The sequence below is a fragment of the Brachyhypopomus gauderio genome, chromosome 15, assembly GCF_052324685.1.
Source record: "Brachyhypopomus gauderio isolate BG-103 chromosome 15, BGAUD_0.2, whole genome shotgun sequence".
NCBI classification, from domain to species: Eukaryota; Metazoa; Chordata; class Actinopteri; order Gymnotiformes; family Hypopomidae; genus Brachyhypopomus; species Brachyhypopomus gauderio.
The window spans coordinates 3154275-3177133 of NC_135225.1; the positions used below are offsets into that span (position 1 = coordinate 3154275).

General features: G+C 41.0%; 2 protein-coding genes across 4 annotated transcripts; both read left to right on the plus strand.

The window, feature by feature from the left end:
• The first annotated feature begins 3025 nt into the window (after positions 1 to 3025).
• On the plus strand, positions 3026 to 7589 carry slc25a16 (solute carrier family 25 member 16). The gene is made up of 10 exons (XM_076974279.1): positions 3026 to 3165; positions 4212 to 4332; positions 4656 to 4748; positions 4847 to 4980; positions 5074 to 5137; positions 5260 to 5381; positions 5457 to 5523; positions 5629 to 5791; positions 6346 to 6414; positions 6586 to 7589. The coding sequence occupies exons 2-10, from the start codon at positions 4257 to 4259 to the stop codon at positions 6740 to 6742; spliced, it is 945 nt and encodes a 314-aa protein (XP_076830394.1). The 5' UTR covers positions 3026 to 3165; positions 4212 to 4256; the 3' UTR covers positions 6743 to 7589.
• Positions 7590 to 7755: 166 nt separating this feature from the next.
• alox5a (arachidonate 5-lipoxygenase a) lies at positions 7756 to 22383 on the plus strand. 3 transcript variants are annotated; one of them, XM_076974277.1, is made up of 15 exons: positions 7756 to 7895; positions 10595 to 10751; positions 11213 to 11411; positions 11504 to 11585; positions 11806 to 11928; positions 12988 to 13094; positions 13292 to 13464; positions 13555 to 13701; positions 14147 to 14350; positions 14495 to 14581; positions 15440 to 15618; positions 15746 to 15867; positions 20745 to 20845; positions 20947 to 21117; positions 21255 to 22383. In XM_076974277.1, exons 2-15 carry the CDS (start codon positions 10602 to 10604, stop codon positions 21432 to 21434), a joined length of 2025 nt encoding a protein of 674 aa, XP_076830392.1. In that variant the 5' UTR covers positions 7756 to 7895; positions 10595 to 10601; the 3' UTR covers positions 21435 to 22383. The 3 variants fall into 3 exon arrangements, with proteins under 3 accessions (XP_076830392.1, XP_076830391.1, XP_076830393.1); XM_076974276.1 differs by lacking the exon at positions 7756 to 7895 and adding an exon at positions 7945 to 9245; XM_076974278.1 differs by lacking the exon at positions 7756 to 7895 and adding an exon at positions 7946 to 9241.
• The last annotated feature ends 476 nt before the right edge of the window (positions 22384 to 22859 follow it).

Below are 22859 nucleotides of genomic sequence, written 5' to 3' on the forward strand. Positions count from 1 at the left end.
GTGTTGTTTTGGTCTCATGATATTAAAATGTGAACAGTATGATGAGGAGGACTGTTTAAATACCAATTGAACCAGGAAACGTATTTTCCCTTCATGGATCAAACACCTGTTGTGAATTTTGCCGTTAAGCTCCTTGTTAGAGAACAGCAAGTTCTGAAAAAAATACTGAAACACTGAACAATTCAGTCATGTGCATTCAGTAGTTTAGAGAAGGTCACATTAAGTTCACCTGTAAAGGTCAGAGTGCATTTTAGACTCGTACTGAAATTTCACCCGAAAGCCAAATATCCCTAACTTTTTGTGAGTAGTGTTACATTTTCTTCTATATTAATAATTCAACTCTGAGCTGTATTAAATATTGATGACCTACATCACAATCTTACAGGACACTGTGAGGTTAGTCCTACTGACCATTGCTAGATCTGATTTGACAAAGGTGACCTGCTTGGAAAAATGTAATGGGTATGAAGGTGGGTTTGATCATAGTTAGCATTGCCTGCTTCCTCTACAATATACAGGAGCTCATACAAAGTTGAACTGTGAATCATTTTGTTTTGCAGACAGCTCTGTGCCACACTTCGCAAAAGCATCCAAACACAGTTAATGTCTTTAAATGGTACAACGTGTATTACAATGAACAGTCTCTCACTCTCTTGTTTAAGATGGTCTTAACTCTACTGTGCTTTTGATAAATGGGGTGTATTTAGTAGTAATAGCAGCAGTAGTAGGTGCAGCAGGACAATTTAAAGCATGTTTCATATACAAATGTCTTTCAAAGTGCAAATCATAATCATAGGTCTAAATCATATAGTATAAATACGTGATTCGGAATCAGTAACTCAGAAGTCAAAAACAATATAAAAGAGAAACGGGTTTAGTGCCTAGCCAACAAAGTAAGTAAATGCACAAAAGGATAGAAATTTTTTGTTTTAAAATTGGATTTGGTTTTAGTCACATCTGACATTTGCTTATAATTGGTTGGAGTTGTGGTTAACACAGCAGGTAAAAACTGTGGCATCATATTTTGCTGCAGTTCCAGCACTACTAATTTACAAGACCTGATTATGTTGGAGTTTGTCTGGCCTGTTGGAGATTCATGAAGGTCTTAAGACAGTATTAACAGTTTCAAATCTTATTGAAGTCGTCTTGGCAGATGGACATAGAGTATGAGTAAAATTGTATTATATTTATATTAATATTATATTACATTTCTAAAATTTATTTCTAAACATATTGCTAAACGTTTTTAATAGTCTAGAACTGTGCCCCATGAACAGCTATGAGATATATTCCACCTTTTGTAACTAAAAGCATTAGACAAATACAGAGTGTAAGCCATTTTAAATTACTGTAAATTCAATAAACATGTTAACGAGGATAATGAGACAGGTGCAGCAGGCTAGTACAGTGTAGGTTAAGATAGGGAAGGGTCAACAACAAACAACAACCACAATAGCATTAAACACACAACAAAGACACAAACCAACCAAGGGCACCTTTACAGTGCCGTACCATTACAGGACATCCCCACCCCCCTCTCCCACAGTATGGTAATAGTCTCAGTATGGTACAAAGACCTATTTAAATGAGGTAGAAACGAGCTGAAGCCTCAGTTGAAAACCTTTGTAGTAGTTTATTTTAAACAGCTTCTAAGGATTATCTGTTCACTACATGGTTTTGTTCTTGAGAGTGTTTGCTAAGAATAGCATTAAAAGAGTTATTACAAGGAGCTGAAGGTGCCAGTGTGTGGCTGTGTTTCAAGGGGTAAAGATTAGTGGGAGGATGATTCACCATGCTGTCATCTGTCATGTGACTGGTGGAGGTGTGGGAGGCCAATGGTGTTTGTTATGGCTTTCGTCAGTGGGAAGGCCATCCGTCTATGGTTGCTTAACTGTGTGGAACTGGTGACACTGAGCATGTATTAATGGTGCCAGTGGGGATTAATATGACCTTAGTCACTGGGGAGGCCAATATTGAAACAGCTGTGAAATAACCTTATTTCAAAGCGGGCTTAGAAGAGGAGGGGGGTTGATGCTTGCTCTCACTGCTAAGCCTTGTGGACATGATGTAGCCTGAGTCCAATGAATGATTCAGAGAAGCAGAGAACCACCAACAAAGTGTTTTATGAATTGTTATGGCAGGTATGGTTAAGGCAAATGTACGAGCAGTAGAGATGAGCGTTAGGGGATTTGTAGCTCTGTCTTCCACCTCATCGCTTGTGTAGTTCGGCCTGTGAGGCCATGAATTAAGGGGACCCGTTACCAGTAGCGAAAGGGCTAGCCAGCGGTTGTGGTTAAGGAGCACACAGACCATAACGGTCGAGTGCCTGAGGTTGTTGTGTCATTGTGTAAAGTGGTAGATCCAGATGGAATGGGTGGTACTGAGCGTCCAGTGGCTTTAGTCACCGGGGAGGCCGGGATGGGTCTGCGGTGATAGAACAAGTAAAATCCTGTGGAGGCACACGAGGACAAATTAATGATAAGTAAAATCAGATTTACATCTTTTACATCTTATCCTCCTGCGCATAAGTAAAATATAATAATAATCTTTTAAAACGCCATTAGCATAAAATGTGGAGGGTTACCAACTGTAGACTGAATACTGAATGTTTTAGATGTAATATTGAGCGCGAGTTCAGCCTAAGGACACGAAGAGTCGCTTTTTTGCCGTTTGCCAGGTGTCCTGTTCTTTCTCCAGCTCGCAACACGATAAACAGAGATACAGCTCCCCGGTTTGGTAAAGAATAGACATTACAATCGTTCAGTAATTCACTATAAAAACAATACAGCAAAAATAATCGTGACTGCTCGGACCATATGGTGCATATATAATCTATGGTTCTGTTCTGCCCTGTTGTATGTACTCTACGTTTACATCTATGCCAATCGGTTTCGAGCAAATTGAAATTATAGCTGGAATATTATCTAGCTGTCTCGGGTTGTCGTAGCGGAGATCACCGGGGAGGAGGAGGTGGGCTGCACCGATCTGAGTAGTTCAGGTAAAAGCGTCACACACACGTGGCGCATCCAGCATGCGGGGCGCTTCTCCAGTGACATCATCACTCTGCGACAGGAACGGGACCCATGAAGGACACTAGAGACGGAGGAGCAATGAAACCTCGAGAGGCGCATGGCGAGTTTGTGCCTCATGTCCTGAAGTCCCCGTGTGAGTACATTATACTCGTTATGGTCTAGGAGCCGTCAACATGGTATAGCGTGTGAATATTAAAATGATAGACGTTAGATTTAATCTAGCTCTGGAACTGACAGTCTGGCCCACCGATGTGTTGATCAAGCGGGTGTGACGTTAGATGAGGAGGTGAACTGGTGCTGGTACCACACATGGACCATGTTTCACACATGTGCTGACATCTGGATACGGGTCTTGGAGTCACTGTGTTCCGGAAAGGTTTGCTGGTGTGGTGGAGATACAGGAGCAGAGCAAAGACTACATCTGCTGACACACACACACACACACACACACACACACACACACACACACACACACACACACACGGCGTTTACTTCGGACCAGGAAGAGCCGCGGCGTGGTGGGTTGGGCCGCATGCGCAGGCGCAGACGGCCTCCCCCAGCAGGACTGCCGTTTGCGCTTTCTTTCGGCTGTGCGCAGTAGTTGGTTCACCGTTGTATAACCTGGTCATGCACATTAAAATGTCTGGTTTACGAAGCAGAACCTCCCAGATATGGGCGGAAACTTCTGGCTTTTTAATGAATGCGTTAGAAAAAAAAAACGCTCTGAGAAATTTGTCATTTGTTGCACTTTTTGCATTAACCGAAAGTTGTAATCAGGTATTTAACGTTAACAGGTAGGTTGTGATCTTGAAATGGGCTATTATGCTGTTTGACAGCACCATTGCTAATCCAAGCTCAGTTATCCGTATGGTGGAGTCAGCACGCAGCAGGTCCAACACCATGAGAGGCATCTGCAAATGTTCCTCCAGCACTGTGGTGTTTTACCATGAACCTCGATAACACAGACGGACTGAACTACTGTAGATCACTCATTAGGGTATTTGGTTCCCTGTTTCAGGTGTGATGCATGTCAATTCACATTCAAGCACATTTAAACATTCCTAAGAACCATTCTTTTGCACATTGTGATGATTCTTATTTACATTATATATTGTTATTTGTTTAGCCTAATATACAGGACTTTGTCATTGTAGCTCAAACTGTGTTTTTATGTTTTAGAGTGCTCGGAAGTCATGGCCATACAGGAGTACTGATACTGACAGAATGGCAACAGAGGCGCAAATTCAAGGCCCTTCTCAGAACAAATACTACTACTGGCTCCGCTCGTTTGCAGCAGGAGGTAACGACCACGTCAGCTTCTAGTTGAATCGATTGTTCAAGATGATGTGGGTGAACCTGGAAGCAAGTTTCATTTGCTCTGCTGTTTGCAGTTCTTCATAGCTGCGCACACACACACACGCATATATATATATATAATATATATATATATATATATATATATATATATATATATATATATATATATATATATATATATATATATATACTGTACCTTGCATGCATAATTGCAGAAGTTGTTGCTTTTGTTCATTTGGTCATGAATGGTTTGGGTGGCCTTGATTTAGATGATGTAACTTTTGCCTTTGTTTATTGTGCATGTAGGTGTAGCAGGATGTTGTGCCAAGACCACCATTGCACCCCTGGATAGAGTGAAAATCTTACTTCAGGCTCATAATCCTCATTACAAACACTTGGGTAAGCCAGTGCTGAATCAGGCTGATTATGAAGGTGCTTTTGGTAATTCTAAGCTTTTAAATAGAAAATAAATCCCAAATCCTATGTGCCTCTTGTAGGGGTTTGTGAAACTCTCAGGGCTGTGCCAAGAAAAGAGGGTTTCCTCGGGTTGTACAAAGGGAATGGGGCGATGATGGTGAGAATATTCCCATATGGAGCCATTCAGTTTATGGCCTTTGACCACTACAAGAAGGTAAATCATTCACATTTATGCTTGACAAGTTTACATAACACATATATAGATGGCAAAGGGCCGATACCATATTGTGTTCATTGTTATGCTTAGTTCCTTAGTACAAAGCTTGGTATATCTGGGCACATTCACCGTCTTATGGCTGGTTCTTTGGCAGGTGTGCAATCTCCACCACCCACCTAAATAAATGCAAACGTTCATAAGGTTTCGGATCTGCGAGGAGATGCTAAGGGCTCCCCGGTCACTTTGCTTCTTTGTGCTTACACACGTCTTCTCCAGGAATGACCGCCGTCATCTGCACTTACCCTCTGGATGTGATCCGAGCACGTTTGGCCTTTCAGGTGACCGGGGAACATCGCTACACTGGCATAGCCAACGCCTTTTACACCATCTACCTGAAGGTACAAGGAAGCAAATGTGTTTGATTAAGATTTTCCGGCCTGTATTCTTTTTCCGACTGTGCTTTCTCTTAAAAGGAAGGTGGCGTCTCTGGATTTTATCGTGGGCTAACCCCAACCATCATTGGCATGGCTCCTTATGCAGGTTAAGCTTTTTAAATTGATCACGACCAGAGCTTAATTTTTGCAGGGAATTCTTCGGTTTAGTGTTAATTCTTCTTTTTTTTTTTCCCTCTGTTTCCTTTTTCAGGGTTTTCCTTTTTCACGTTTGGTACGCTAAAGAGTCTTGGGCTAGCTCACTTCCCTGAGCTCTTGGGCAAGCCGTCCCTTGACAATCCTGACGTCCTGGTTCTGAAGACTCACGTCAACCTGCTTTGTGGGGGTTTTGCAGGAGCCATCGCTCAAACAATATCGTGCGTATACTGTGTCTGTACAATATTGTGTGTATACTGTATTGTGCATCTTCCTTATCTGTGCATTATATCATTAATTAGTATGCAGAGTTATGCAATTTTTTGCAAAAACATTAGGAGTATATTTGAAACTTTTTTAGCTCCATGGGGGAAGTCTAAGCTCTTGTTTTAATCTCCTCCACACGTCGATGCCGTTCTGCAGAGGCCCACCCTACAAAGACGTCCTGTATTGTGGCTTTTTCTGTCCGTCTGCTTCATCTATGCAAAAAATATTGGACAGGCTGGAAGGGCCATGTGCTCGGAGAGACGTGCGCAAAAGTGGCTCGCACGGGAGCTTTAATGGCTCCTGTAACTTATTTCAACCTAAACGCCACGTAAATTCAAGGAAGTGCTGTTGCAACAGTTCACAGTTCGTGTAAGAAATTAAACTGTTAAAAACGGCTTCGGAGATCTTTATCATGACTTATGTTGTGACATAGCACATCCTAAAAATGAAAGAACTATGTGGTTTGTGAGTGTTATGCGTCTGAAGATGAATGTCTTATTTGGGTTAGATATCCACTGGATGTTGCCCGGAGGAGAATGCAGCTAGGGGCAGTGCTGCCTGACTCTGACCGATGTCTGTAAGTGTCTTTCAGCCGGGTTGACTTGCAGTTTGAAACACTTAGAAACAGAACACAGAGTTGTGTATGTAACACTAGGCTTAACAACCCTAACTGATCTGCAGATATGCAAATCATCCTGATGTTGTTCTCTTTGCTTACGGCTCCTTCTCCCCCTCTTTTAAAACGCAGTACCCTGATAAAGACCCTTCAGCATGTGTACAGCCGGTATGGGGTTAAAAAAGGACTGTACCGTGGCCTTTCCCTCAACTACATCCGCTGTGTGCCATCTCAGGCTGTTGCCTTCACTACGTACGAGTTCATGAAGCAAGTCCTGCACTTAAACTAGCAGCAGTCAGCGATCCTCAACTCCATGGAAACAACAAGGTTTCAACCAGCTTCTGGGAGCCTCGTTGCCAGGAGCACTCCGTGTACAGTACAGTCTGGTGACCACGTCCGCCAGCTCCGTCTCAGGCAACCTTTAGCTTGGAGCAACACCCCCATTTCTCGCTAGGGAAATAAATCTTTAGCCTGTTTTTATGTGGCTTGTGGGAGTGCCCTAAGACACTCGTCACTGTAATATAATGAAGGTTGCACTGAACACTCTGCCATAGCCAGAGTGTGCTACAGCCTCACATGTCTTGTGTGGGTAAAACAAGCAGTATATGTATGTCTGAAAGTGTATGAGAGCATGTTGCACCTATATTCCACTCTACATCTGAAAGAAATGGTCACATGTATCACTGAAACCACCGCAGAACATCTCCTGTGTCTCCTTAAAGAACATGACTGAGGGAGGAACTGATTCTCTAATGTATTTGTCATGTGACTAGATATCATCATCTGGCTTACGTGTTGTGGAACAAAGTCTCCTTTTCTGTTGAATCACATTCAGAGATTCACTGAGATGATGTACATATCTATTGGAGAAGCTTGATTTTTATGTTTTTTTAATTTTGCTAATAGATGCGTCAAGATCAGATCAGTTCTAAGAAAAAACATCACTGCCTTGGTAACATTACACTTGGTTCTGTTATAGTGGTTAATGTCAGGAAGCCCTACACTGCTTACCTGTCCAGACTCCTGATTGAAAAAATCTTTTGTCTTAGCATCTTCATCTTTTCAGATCACCTGTGGACGCCACTGAAGTCCGGTCTGCTTGAACGGCCATTTTAATGTGCAGGAATGAATGTGTTTTTGTTTGTTTCATTTTTTTTTTTTTTTTTTTTTTTTATTTATCTCTGCCTCAGAATGGGGAAATAAACAACCACACACAACACTTGACTTTTTTTTTTTTTTTGACTCCTTTAAGTATTTGTCTGGAGAGTCTTGGATGTAGCCGTGAGTTTAAAACGCCAGCTCATCAGTGGTTTGCGTGTGAGCTCCCAACGTATTGTCCTGGATGCACTACAGGTGCCTTTTGCATACATCTGCTGTTCTCTAGCGTAACACGTGCCTCTGTTGTGCACAGTGGATGGGGTAAGAAAGGAACTGGTTCCTCTGTGAGTATTGTCACACACGACATTATCCGCAGCACAGCTCATTCATGTGGGGGAGATTATTGTTCATGCGCTTACAGCTTTGATGTGCTGGGTTTCACCTTTTAAATGCCATTAAAACAAATTTCCACAATGAGAAAGAAGGTTAGCTTCTTTTTTTGCGTGGTGTGTTTTGGTGAACGGGGAATGTTCATCATGCTAAAGCTGTAATTATATTTGGAAGATTAGAAAAGTAATTTTAGCAATTTCAACAGATTTTGCTTGTATGGCAGAGTCGAATTATTTGAATTTTGTCAAGGAAAAAAAACGGAATTAAGCTGCTGCTTAGAGAAAGTGGTTTTTTTTGTGCTACTTAATTTGTCATGTTTGTCTTGTGCTTGAATTAAATGGGTTTGTAGATTCTCCTATTTTAGGAAGTTGAAGTAGATGTCTGCTGCTTACTTGTCCTTATTACTTACGTTGTCGTCTGTCTTGTGTGCTTTGTGTTGTGGTGTCCGGTGTCAGGATGCGTCCCCCCTTTGAGTCACGGTTCTGTTCCTCCTTTCTTCCTCATTCCCTTAGTGGTTTTCACTGCCACTCTCACTGAGGCCTGGACCCCGGCATCTTTTAAAAAGCGTGAATGCTGTTTAGCCTCTTTCTCAATGTCCTCAATTTCTTGTCTACGTTCTGATGGCCTGGAGCCATTAACTGGCCGCTGTTAAAGATGCCTGATGTTGAGCCATAATCCTTTGCCTGTGCCCAAAGTTATAAAAAAATTTTTATCAAAGGAGTGAAACCAAACTTATTTTACTCAGTGTTCTTATCACCCATAAAACTTCCAGATGTTTTCAGAACTTCTGTCGCCATGTTTTAGAGCATTGGGCTCTTTTTGGGTAGCTGTTCCTGTTGTGTAAGTCTTGCACCAAGAAATGGTTCCTATAATGAGAGAGTTCTTTGACCCTATACAACAGAGATCTCCCATGTCTAGTGTGACATTACACTCATCTCTCAGTCACTGTGATGTCTGTGATGACAGGAATCCCCCCCCCATCATGGTTACCTGTATACAGGGCTGATATACAACTCTCCATCTGCAGGTCTGGAGTCAGTTCAGACGAATATCTAAATCATAGGACTACATGAGTGTCACGTAGGGCTACGCCCCCTCTCCTAGCTGTCACTCTGGGTTCCCTCATGTCTGTGTTTCTTGCCTGTTCATCCCGCCCTGCTCGTTTGTTTAGGTAATTCCCTATTGTCTGCCACGCCCCTGTCGTCATTATCACCTGTTCCCAGTTAAGTTCTGTGTATATTAGTCCCTGTGTCTCTCATGTCTGGATCGGTTGTTTTGTTCAGTGTTCCCATGCTTCCTGGTGTGTAAGTCCTTCTCGTTTTGCTGCTCTGTGTTCTATATCTGGTTATTCTAGTTTGTATGCGTTTTCTCCGCGTTTTGTTTTGAGTATTCGTTCGTTTTCTTAGTGCCCTGTTTATTTCCTTGCGTCGTCATGCCTGTTTATATTTCGTGTATGGACTGCCCTCCCGATATGACCCGTGCCTGTTACAATGACCACGAATATGGAATGGCCTTGAATAAATCTCGCTCTCCTCAGCGTTTGTCCGCCTCCCTGCTCTGCGCTACGCAGAACGTTACAATGAGGGAGCAGTACTATTGAAACATGAAGTGCTCTGAGCTTCTCCAGGGTATTGATTGATTCAGAGTGAAAATCAGTTTTTCATTATGTCATGGTAGACTTCAGCACTATTTCATCCATGCCTTCATTTATGCTCAAGGTTGTCCCAGAAAGGGTTCTTATAAACATTTATGGCTTGCTAATAACGTCTGTATTTTTTTTTTTTCCCCACAAAGACACAGATGCTATGCACTGATAACTGTTTTATTTTGTCCTGACTCTCATCATGATAATGTAGATGCATGTCCAGAATACATGGTCCCTTTCATAGTAGTGAGGGAATGTATTCTGGATTCTTCGCACTTATTTGCATTTGCTGCAAGAGGTAGTGGCTTATTTGACTAGAAAATATGTTTAACACAGAATACTATTTGTGCTTCCTGTTTTACTCTTTTTCTCTATATTGCCTATTCCATGTTTATAAGGAAATAAAGTTGAGTAAAACATACGTGTGTGTGTGATTCGCACATTAAGATTTATTATCCACACAAACTTTGTCATTTCTCCTTCCAACAGTGTGCGCAAATGAATTTCAGAAATCTAAAATTTAGACCTTTTGTAAAATTGTAAAAACCGATGTTTGTCTTCATAAAAAGTGAAACAGACACATAGCTGGTCTTATTTCCTCCTGTATTTCCTGAGCTGTCTTATCTGTTCTTATCGGTGCTACTGTGATCAGCAGATACTGGTGCTGAATGAAGTTTTAGATCTGATGCCACTGAAGCCAAACTGCTCTCATGAAGATATGAGCATTTTATATTTTAAAAAATGAATAATGAACAAGACACCTAGAAGCCACCGTGGCGTGTGGCTGACCTTAATGAAGTATGTAACTGTATCCACATACACTGTTGTCCTCATTTGAGTTAGTCATGGGTGGAGCATTAACTCTAAGAGTCTGTGTTGGGGTTTTGCATTTGCATGTTCTATCTGGGTAGATCAGGGCTGTATGTCTGAAATATAAAAGGGGAACTGTGTCTTTGAGAAGCTGCAGAGGTTAACAGCAGAGACACAGAGCCTTGTCTCGTCATACAGGAGCACCATGCCTGGCTACACAGTGACCGTCGCAACAGGCAGCCAGTGGTTTGCTGGGACTGATGATTACATCTACATGACCCTCGTGGGGACTGAGAGGAGCAGTGAGAGAACTTTGCTGGATAAGCCCCTGTACAACGACTTCGAAAGAGGAGCGGTAAGATCTCTCATACACTGTCAGTTGCCGAGTTTTGTTATGGTGGTATGAAGCTGAATAAGAAGAATAAGATTCCAAAGTATGATGCCTGCAAAATAAGTGTCACACTTTAACCGTCCATCATGTTCTTTCCATTTCAATATGACTCAATGCGTCTGATATGCACAGATAGACCTGTCTAGAACACATTGTCATTGATTCTGAATGATCACTGCAGAAACAAGTGTCAGAACTACATTTTTCATAAAAATGGGTGAATTCAAAAAACAAATTATATAAACAAAAAAATTTATTTTATTTAGTGTCTAAAGAAATACCTTTCTTTTAAATGTATCGCATCAGGCAGATAAAATAAGATAAATAATAAAAATAATTGGCAAATAAAGAAATTCAATGCATTTGCAAAGAAACTACAAAATAGATGTTTTCCTTGGTCTGCCTTTCAAATGTTCAAATCCAAGGTCGACTCCTATGAGATCAGTGTGGGAGAAAACCTGGGTGACATTGAACTGGTGAAGATTGAAAAGAAGAAATACTGGATGCATGATGACTGGTACTGTAAATATATTACAGTGAAGACCCCGTCTGGGGATTATCTGGAGTTCCCTTGCTTTCGCTGGATCGTCGATGATAAAGAGGTGATCCTTCGAGATGGCAGAGGTAAAGTCTTTTAGCCTTATCTCATCCATGCTACTTGCTAAATTGCTTTGAATTCATTTCACGGCAGTGTGCTTCCTCTGTACGTTTTGTAGCGCGCTTGCCACAGGATGATAAAACTCGTGTGGCGAAACAGCACAGGCGCAAAGAGCTGGAGATGCGACAGAAAACATTCAGGTCTGACAGTAATTACCCAACACCCACAAACTTACGTAATGGTCTTAAATGGCATGCACTTAATACAAGAAGTTAATGAATGAATACACAAAATGGACAACAAATTAGAATAGAACAAAAACACTGTTGTATTTGAACAACGTGACGTTTGTACGATGTGAACTGTGTGTTACGAGATCATTTGTTTGCACGATATAGTAAGTGGTATTTCTTGTTGAAGGTGGAAGGAGTGGCACCCTGGCTTCCCAATGAGCATCGACGCTCAGACACATAAAGAACTACCACGAGATATCCAGTTTGACAGTGAGAAAGGAGTAGATTTTGCTCTCAACTACAGCAAAGCGTGAGTGATACGTGAATGTGTAAGGGCATGTGACACATTACCACCTGCAGCTGTAGGACTCTATCCCCTGCACTTTGCAAGAAGACAGTTATTGTACTGTTAGCTTCAAGTCACATTTGCATGTAACTCACTCTGTGTCTCATTTCCTGGCTGTGACATTTAGGACACTAACATGTCCTGTGAATCCCAATGCAGACGTAGGCAGAAAAATCAGGAAAAGACTGTCAAAGCTAATGGAGCATGGCATTAAGAGACTTGGAATATATATATATATATATATATATATATATATATATATATATATATATATATATATATAAAACCCTAACCCTATATATATATATATATATATATATATATATATATATATATATATATATATATATATATAAAAACAAGAACAAGTAATTGAAACCAACAACCGATGATCAGTGAATGGAAATAATTATTAGCATAATTCACCACAGTCGGGGAAACACGTACCTCTAATTGCGGCCTGTGTACATTTGTAATCCCTGGAAACATCCTTACTTCTAGTTTCTAAGAAATTATATTGTGGAAGGATCATAATACACTGAGGGCAAATATAAGCATGATGTTAAAGTGCTCCTATGATCTATGAAAAAATCTAACGATGAGTGTCCATAGCTGCCATGTTTGAAATCAGTTTCATATTGACTTTACATTGCAAATGTATGTGTACATACATGCATGAGTCATTACTGAGAATTGTGCAGCATGACTGTGAGAAAACTGAAGGGCTAATGTGGTAGCGTGAACAGACTATGTGGTGCACAGAGTGGTTTTCTGTCTGAGTAAATATCCTTTCCCTATGTCTAATCATTTAGATAGGAGATAGTATCTTAACGGAAATGCAGAAAGAACATCATGAACCACGTTTCTTGTCATTCACATTTAAGTAGTTAAAAGTTGAAATCAGTCCACCCAAATCATTCTTGTCATTGGGATGTATTTCTTTAATTTCTTTAATTTCTTTGTGTTTTTGTGCTAGATTACTGATATACAAACGAACTAACCAGGCCTTTCTTCCCCTTTCAGGATAGAGAACCTGTGTATTAACCAGTTTATGCACATGTTTCAGTCCTCCTGGGGAGACTTTGCAGATTTTGAGCGGATATTCGTAAGAATCAAGAATACAATCTCAGGTACAGACGGGTTCTTCTACCTGTATAATGTCTGATTCTTCATCTTGAGTCCTAAATCCCAGTTCTCATTCCTGGAAGTAATTGGTTAGTGGTTACAAAAGCCAGGCCTACATTGATTTTATCACCATGGAAAAATGATAAACTTTGTGTCTAACGTAAGGTGCTTCCTGGCTGTGTTCATTTTTCGTTCTGCGTAGAGTACGTGATGCAGCATTGGAAAGAGGACTTCATGTTTGGATACCAGTTCTTAAATGGCTGTAACCCAGTCATGATCAAGAAGTGTACCAGCATTCCCAGCAAGTTTCCAGTCACACATGAAATGGTGTCCGACTGCTTGGAAAGAGACCTAACCCTGGAGGAGGAACTTAAGGTGAACAGCTCAGGACGCCCTAATGTATCTCTGTGATGTATGACTGTTTTCGTAACCTAATAGCCAAAGCTTCTGATCTGTGGTCTGCAGGAAGGAAACTTGTACATAGCCGACTATGAGATAATGGATGAAGTAACTCCCAACTCTACAGATCCATGTACGCTGCAGTTCTTGGCTGCTCCCATCTGCCTGTTGTACAAAAACAGCCAGAACAAAATAATGCCGATAGCTATACAGGTAAACAGCTATATACAACATTCAAAACATTATTCTTCATATTATATCCATGCATAAGAAATTAGAAATGAATCAGCCGAGTGATTCATTTAATGCAATACTGCAATTCAATAATATATATACAGAGGAGGGCATTCCTGGTTCAGATTTTGCTCAGGCTTCCTGGATTGTGTTGATTCCACTAATTTTACCTGGATTGCACTAATTAGAAAATCCAGCAAGCTTGAGTAAAATCCTGGGAAGGAGTTTTACTTTGTGAACCTGTAATGTCCATCTCTGTATATATATTATACTTCATAAATATTCATATAAATATTCTATGAGAATTTTTTTTATTTATAAAAATATGCTGCCTTTACACTAAATGTAGGCTTACGTTTTTATGGTCAGATATTGTAAGGTGTGCTGATATTGCCATAATAAATGTTTTAAAATGTTTTAAAAGCTGAGCCAAACACCAGGGGAAGACAGCCCAATCTTTCTTCCCAGCGATGATGAGTATGATTGGCTGCTAGCCAAGATCTGGGTGAGGTCTGCAGACTTCCACGTACACCAAACTGTGACACACCTTCTCAGGACCCACCTAATATCTGAGGTATTTGGCATTGCCATGTACAGACAACTGCCTGCTGTTCATCCAGTGTACAAGGTGTGTGTATTTCACATTGTTCATCATATATAACAAAACGCTCACAGTATATAGAATAACAATGCTATAAAATATTTCACATCACAATGCGTAAACTGTGAAAAGTGACAGCACTGTGCACGCATCCCTGGTCTGAACCCACAGCTGATTGTACCCCACATTCGTTTCACAATCGCCATCAACACCAAAGCAAGAGAGCAGCTTATCTGTGAGTGTGGCATCTTCGACAAGGTAAGGCGAGAATCTTTAGTAACTTCATTAGTATTAGCATATATCTTAGACAGTACTAAAATCTACTTTATAACTCAGATTTCACTGATTTTAACCTTCTAAACCAGGGGTGGCCAACCCGTCAGAGACCAAGGACCACTTTTTTTTTTACTGTGTTACGGCAAAGAGCCACATCATACATGGACATGTAAATTGTTGGGGGGGGGGGGGGGTGAGCGTAGATTGTTGACGGGGGGGGGTTGGCGGTTTTAAAAGTATTAGCGGCTCACTAGGCTTGTAAACAAACCGCGCACCACGAAGATGTAGCAGTGTGTCGCCCTCAGAGCTGATGAGGTAACCGGGCCACGACACACACTGTTAGTGCAGGTGAGTGCGGACCGGCTGGGGAGCCGCATGAAACCAGGCAAATAGCCGCATGCGGCTCGCGAGCTGCAGGTTGGCCACTCCTGTTCTAGACCTTACTTTTTAAGGTATAATGATTAACTATATTTACATTCACATTTCCAGAGTGCTTTGCATCTGTTCACAGAATAGTGAATAGATAGTAGTGTAGATAGGTCAAAGTTCAAGATACCCTTGAACTACAATAATCAACGTCATTAACTAGTATTGTAAATAAACAAGGACTCTAACTTAACCAACAGGAATTAAAAACTGATACCTAGAAGTGTAAATAAACAGACATAAATAAACATACAATGTAAAGTACCAGGAAAACAAGAGATATCTGCAGTGTTAGTGGTCACTTACGTACTCAGAAAACAGGTGAGCCTTCAGTCTACGTTTGAAGACTGCAGGAGGCTCTGCAGACCGGCCGACTATAGTGTACCTAACGTGTGTGTTTGTGTGTTTGTGTAGGCTAATGGGACAGGAGGAGGAGGTCATGTAGAGCTAGTCCAGAAGGCCATGAAGAAATTCACCTACAAGTCTCTGTGCTTTCCTGATGGCATAAAGGACCGTGGCATGGACAGTCAGAAAGACCTGCCATACTACTTCTATAGAGATGATGGCATCAAAGTATGGGACACTGTCAAAAGGTAGCAGCACAAGACATTTACTGAGTGTGCCTGAATTTCAAATAACAGGTCCACTCATACAAATCCATTAAAAGGGTATTTTATTTGACTTAATGATACATTTAGCATATTTTGTGTTTCTTGGTAGTTTTGTGACAGATGTGGTGAACATCTACTACGACAGTGATGAGACTGTGCAGAAGGATGAGGAGATACAGGCGTTCGTCAAAGACATCTGCAGCTTTGGAATGCAAGATTTTGACTACTGTGGTGAGAACAGCTGTATCACAGTATTGTTAACAGTAAGGGTTAATACACAAAAAAAAATATTACACTGTTAGCCCTGCCCAGGCCCCCTGCCCAGGTGAACCTGGTCTATTTCTATATCTGAACTATCCTGTTCTTGTGTGCTTGGTGCATAATGGAAGACAGATGGCCACTTGGACTACTCGCTCAATTCAGAAAGTAAACTTATGCCTGAGATGTTAGGGATCTTGGTGTCTTAACAATTTCCTGAGTTTCACAATGCAGGAACTACAGAACACAATGTTGCTAACAGACTATATTAGTCTTGTTCCCTGTGTCTGACCACTCACAGGCACTGAAGACACAGTTAGAGCACATTGGCTTCTATTCACTAACTGCAATAATGTGCATGCAGTAATTAGTGCTTCCATCCACCTGTTATTCATGTTCAGTCAGTGGAAAGCCATCATTATTTCTTGAGTGGCACAGATTAAGGCAAAAGAACACTATGAAATATATCAAAATACGTAACTTGTGATAGTGACAGCATTTTATACACAGCCTGCGTCTAACAGGCATTTGTTTCATAATTGAAGTCAGCACCTGAGTTTCACAATGCAGGAACCTGCATGTTTCTAACAGAGTTCAGTGAGTGATTGTAGTCATGAAGAGTCAAATTCTGCATAAAGTCCAACACTGTCCATTGCTAGGGTCAATAGCACCATTCAGGGCAGATCACTGAACAGGTTTCACTCCGGCTTGATAGTATAGAGTCTAAATAAAGCCAGTCAGATTTGCATGATCATTTTGTGTGATGACAGAGTGGTGGTGCTGGGAGTGAGTGTCACTTGGTCTATCTTGGTCTACCTGTTCAAGGTGAGAACCTGATGCTTCTGCTGTCCAGGAACACATGGCTTATCCATGCTATCTCTAGTTTATGCTTATGCTGTCCAGGAACACATGGGTTATCCATGCTATCTCTAGTTTGTAACTGATTAGAGGTAGTGTGCTCACATAAATACACCAGGGCGCATTTACCATTAAATCTCAAGGGTAAATCAGGCTACGCTTTAGGACCACATAGCCAACAAGTACTAGGTACCAGAATTGGTATAAAGGTGTCATGTATACACAATAACAGGTAGGGTTAATCATTATTTACACAGTTTATGGAGATGTGTCAGTTAGCTTCAGCACAGCGGCATTGTGAAGTTGTGCAGTTTAGCACAACATATGGAGAAGGTCCCAAATGTCCCCATGATCTTGTCTGTTGTCAGGCACCATGCTGTAGGCGCCACCTGGAAACACACTTTCTTGTTCTGTACCAGCGACAGGGTCACAAAAAGATCGGGAGAAAGAGAAGCGTTCATGACTGACTTTTGCGGTTCTGAATTCCTTTTGTCCTTTCCGTTTATTTATTCTGATGTATGTTAGTTTTCCCTGGTTTCTCCCCAATATCTGTCCCTCAGAGAGGCCTGGTGTGGCTATGCACAGTGTGTTGAAATATTCACCTGCATGGAAACCTTCATTGTAGCCACTGAATGAAGGCAATGGCAGGTTCTCTGCCCAGCGTCCGTCATCAGTGTGATCTGTGGACAGCGTGAAGGTGAACGTGCCCCTTTTTGCCGTTGCACCAGCGGATTCGTTGCCTTGTGCCTCATTTGAATCACCATTAGTGTGTGCTCAGATTTTCACGATGGAATGTCTGTGGCTGTCAAGAAGTCTCTGTGATGCCATAGGTATCCAAAATCATGCGCAATAAATGGAGACCTACTTTGTAAATAGAGATATTTTGATCCACAGCATGCTTCAAAGACACCAGTTCAATCTGTTCAGGAAAGAAAGATGGAGATATGGTACCATGGGCAAGTGTTTCAAAGATGTTAGTTACTGCCCAGCCAAACTGATGTTATCAATCAGTGTAGGTTGATGACCCATCAGTGTAAAGAATCAAATCAGCATTATCACACCATCCTTCTCCTCAGAAGCATCAGCCAGTGTCAACATCAAACGAGGTGGAGAAACTAAGCCAGTGGGCTCATTTCACACGTGTTAGTGACTGAATAACACCAAGGTTTAGAAGTGTAAACCCTGACTGCAGGCATCTGACAGTGACTGTTCCTTTTGCTTGAGGTGCAAAAGCCCAAAAAGCAAGATAAGTGTCCTGTGCTGCTTGTAGAAAACCACTGTGTTCCTGCATCAAACGTCACTAATGCAGAGTCCTCATGCACACAGATATGGTTTGCCATGGTTAACAAAGTTGACCAGGGTTGATTTTGCCTGCGTGGCAGGAGTGTGTGTGATGGGGCCATGCTGTCTAGGGTTGTATTTAAGCAGATCGTATAGTGGTTGTGAAATAGCAGCATAGGAATCAATCCAGGGCCTATAGTAGTTGCAGAGACCTAAAAAGGCTTGTAATTTGTGAAGTATGATTAGAAGTGACACTGCACAGTAAATACCATAGTTTCTAGCAGGCTAAATTTCCCTACCGTCATTAATAACCCACCTACCCAAACATGACCTGTGACAATGTCAGCTGTCCCGATACATCATCAGCCTAGATAAACTGCAAACATACTTACCAGCACATTACTGAGGAGCACCCAGGATTCTCAGTCAAAAAGTACACAAAACTGAATAGCGTTGGCATGACTTGGTACATAAGGGTTGGAGTCATGTAGTTTAAAGACCATAGTATATCTAGAGAGGAGTGTGGCATGAGAACAAGCTACTCTCAACAATGCCTTTGCAAACCTATACTGACAGCATCTACCTGCAAATAAAAGATTCCTTTGGAGACTGTGGTACGTGCTGTTGGTGAACTCCCTCATTCCCCTCCATCACACCACCCACCATCGCACCACCCACCATCGCACCACCCTCCATCGCACCACCCACCATCGCACCACCCTCCATCGCACCACCCTCCATCGCACCACCCTCCATCGCACCACCCACCATCGCACCACCCACCATCGCACCACCCTCCATCGCACCACCCACCATCGCACCACCCTCCATCACACCACCCTCCATCGCACCATAGTTGTGCTTTTTCATGGCTAACCTTGTGACCTTTGCTCTTCAAGGCACCCAGAAGTGCCCTATTGCCCTAAAATTGTCTCGTCCTCATTAAAAGCTCGTGAATATATTGGATGATAACACATGAACGCAGTAAGTGCCTGGCCTGAGAGAGATGCTTTCTGAGTGCCTGGTGATAAATGGTTGTTGTGAAAACCTGGGGAAAGTCCACTGATATTGCACCAATCCCAAAGTGAATGCCAGTCAGGATGGGCTACAGGTACAGACCAAAAATAATTCAAGTCAATGACAGGATAGGAGATGTGAGGAGAAGGTATGGTATTAAAAGCAGTTGATGGGCCAGCAACTACTGGAGTTAACTCATCAGTATGCTAACTAGAAATGCAATTGTCAACCACGAGTCAACATATACCATTAGTCTTGTGAACTGCCCACATAATGACAATCCTACGTTTGTCCTACTTCTCTCTGATAAAGTAATAATTCGAGCTCCCATATCAATCAGAAAGACACATCATGTTGCCCTATTTGCATATAATAAAAACGATTGTACTGATTACTGATGGCAAGAAGATGGAGAGAAGTGGCAACGCAAACTGTGTGGCTGGTGTTGGACTGATAGTGTTGTGTAATCTCCTGCCTGCACAGCTGTGGTATTGACAGATATTTGTAGCTAAGAAAGTTCTACCATTTACATCGGTTTTCTCATTTATGCTGGAGTTGGCTTTCATTTTATGGCTTTCTCTGGCCCAGTGTCCCATTTTCTCAGAGTAGTGACACTCAGAATGTTTAATATTGTGGATGCTTTTCACTTATTATCTGGATGTGGCTCGATGTCTCCTGCCTGCACTGGCATCACAACAATATTTGGAAAAGTGAATCACAAATCACCATCTAGTCAAGCTCCTTGGAAAGTTTATCCAAGATGTTTGCACCTAAGGCAACGTGTTCCAATTCCGTTTTTTTTTTTTTTTTTTTAATCACACAATCAGTTTCCTTGTTGACATCTTTGCTATTTCCGACCTCAGTAGCTACCAGAGTTAGTTGGTGTTTGCTTTCACACAACTGTAGATGCTTTAGCATCATTAGTCTGCTCTACTGCCACATCCTGCCTTCTTTGAAAGTTCTTAGTGTTGGTCATTAGTCTTATGTATTGCTACATCCTGCCTTCTCTGAAAGAATACAGTAAACAGGGGTTTGGTCCAGTCGGGCCGGTGAGTTTTCATCAATGGTGTAACATGACTGCCCTCACAGAGTCTACAAGTTGAGACCATGACTTAAGGCGGTTTGGTTTACACATAGTCAGCAAGTTTCAGTTCACAGTCATTTAATGACCTCTCAAGTCACTTTTCTGAGAGTTTGAAGCAGATGCTTTCTCACATTCTTCAGTTACTCTGGCATTTGGATTGACTAATCTAGTAATTTGCTCCTCCTGCTGAGAGAAGTGGCATAATGAGTAAGCATTCCTCAAAAGAGTAATGTTTGATGCCTTTTGGTCTATCTGTGGGAAAATGTGTAATATGTGATTTTTCACAATTTTATCTGTTGCCTCTGAGTTACAACTCAGTTCACATGAGCACCTCTGTACCTCCTTTAACTAATGTGCTGTTTTTGTAGTTTGTAGTTTTGTAGTTAGCAGATTTCCAGGAATCTTTTCCTAAGTTCAGTGGTGATTGTCAGTGGTCATGCTGAGGTAACAGGATCACAAACCATTATAGCAACAAAATCCCAAAACACCTGGTATTCCTTCAGTCCCCAAGATGGCATCTTGGTCTTTCCTGTCTTACAAAGAACCAAGTTTCCATATAGGTTTATGGGTGAATGATAACATGACTTAAGCAGTCGATTATTATTTGCAGAGTTTCCTAAAGCACTGCAGACTCGTGAGCAGCTGGTGGAGTACCTGACAGTTGTGATTTTCACCGCCTCTGCACAACACGCTGCCATTAACTTTGGACAGGTGAAGATCAACACACACATGCACACTCTCTCCTTCAAGAAGCATGTCTCATTTTGAACGTAAGAGCTATATGCATTACCAAAAATTTCAAACTGTTCCAGTTCGACTGGTGTTCATGGATCCCGAATGCTCCCCCCACCATGAGGAAGCCCCCTCCCACTAAGAAGGGTGAGGTGGATGTGAAGTTCATAGTGGAAAGTCTGCCTGACCGTGGACGGTCCTGCTGGCATCTCGGAGCAGTGTGGGCCCTCAGTCAGTTCCAGGAGAATGAGGTGAGATCACCTGTCAGTCCAGCTGCTGTAATTCCAACTGAGGCTAGGCTATTCTCTTGAATAAAATGTGAGAAAGCTAATCCTGAAATTGGTGGTACCATTGCTAAACACATTTTCTGAAGTGCTTTTCTTTACAGTTATTCTTAGGCATGTATCCTGATGAACAATTCACTGAGAAGTCAGTGAAGAAAGCAATGGAGACTTTCCAGAAAAATCTGTCTGAGGTGTCCAAATCTATCAAGAGTCGCAACGAGGGGAAGAAACTACCCTATTACTACTTTTCACCAGACAGGATTCCAAACAGCGTTGCTGTCTGAGCGTGCAAAAGGAAAATTGACTTCCTAATTAATTCAGATTATATAGATGAAGATAAAAGAATTCGGATTATTAAAAAATTAATGTTTTAATAAAAAAAACTTTTTTAAGTTTTAAAATTTAAATTTTAAATTTAATTAAAAAATTAAAACAAAAATTGTTTGTTTTTCATCTCAAATAGAATTTGTAGCATAGAATTTTGTACTGTAGTAGTTGCTCATTTTATATTTATGGCATGTAGCAGATGCTCTTACACAAAGCTACTTACAAAAGTTCTTCTTGAGGCCTTCTCAGAAAGCTATCTTTAGCTAATACAAACAAGATGAGGTTGAGAGGTGGAATATAGCACAATAATATAAAAATGAAAGACAATTCAAATGTATTTACTATATATTTCAGTGCAAAAACAATTTTATAGGTGCATTAGGTGACGTTAAAATGCTTTGCGAAGAGAAGAGGTTTCAGTCGGCATTTGAATACAGTGCAGGACAATCATTTGGATTTCATTCCACCAACTGGGTGTCTGAACAGAGAAGAGAGTCTTGATATTTGTCTTCCATGAATCTTGAGTGACTGCAGATCAGGTTGAAATGTACTTCAAGCTCAAAGGGCTTGAGGTATGAATCATATTTTCACCACTGCCATCAAGTAGGAAGAAACAGTTCTAGTTTTGGCTTTGTGCACAAGCATTAAAGTTTTAAATCTACTACAAGCATGCAAAGAAAAACAGTGAACTTTTATTTTATTTTATTTTTTGTTTTTTAAAGCTGTATACTTTTGTGATTAAAAAAATTAAAGAAATATACATTTCCTTAATGTATTTTTTGTTATGTTTTTTATTTATTTAGGGGAAGAAGGGTTTTTGTTTGTTTGTTTTGTTTGGGGGGGTGCAAATATGCGTGATTATTACCAAGTTATCAATGTTTGGTTAAATAAAAATTATTTTTCCCATTTTCTTGTCCATTACATATTTTGTCTTTGAAATGCTATATGTTACTGGCCAGACTGTGAGGTGAAAACTGCAATAACAATTCAAGAGTATTATTATTATTATTAGTAGTAGTAGTAGTAGGCTAGTATTAAATGTAGTAGTAGTAGTAGTACTAGTAGCAGTAGAATTGGATGCAAAGCACTCAGAACTCAGTCGTTTGCCAACTCACACACCTGTTTAGCAGTCTTAAGACTTTCCACAAAAAGGTGGATTTTAAGATTAGCATGAGAAATATCATTCTCCATCTAATAGCTTAGCCGACTTCAACATCTAGAACCACCTGAAAGAATTCAAAACCACAGTCACTATAAAAACAAAATGATTTGTTTTTATACAAGTGGTTTGTATTTAAAGTACGACCCCACCACTGGGTTACTACAGATTAATGTGGTGGTTCTGTTTCTACCCCGACATACCAATCATAAGAAACGGATCT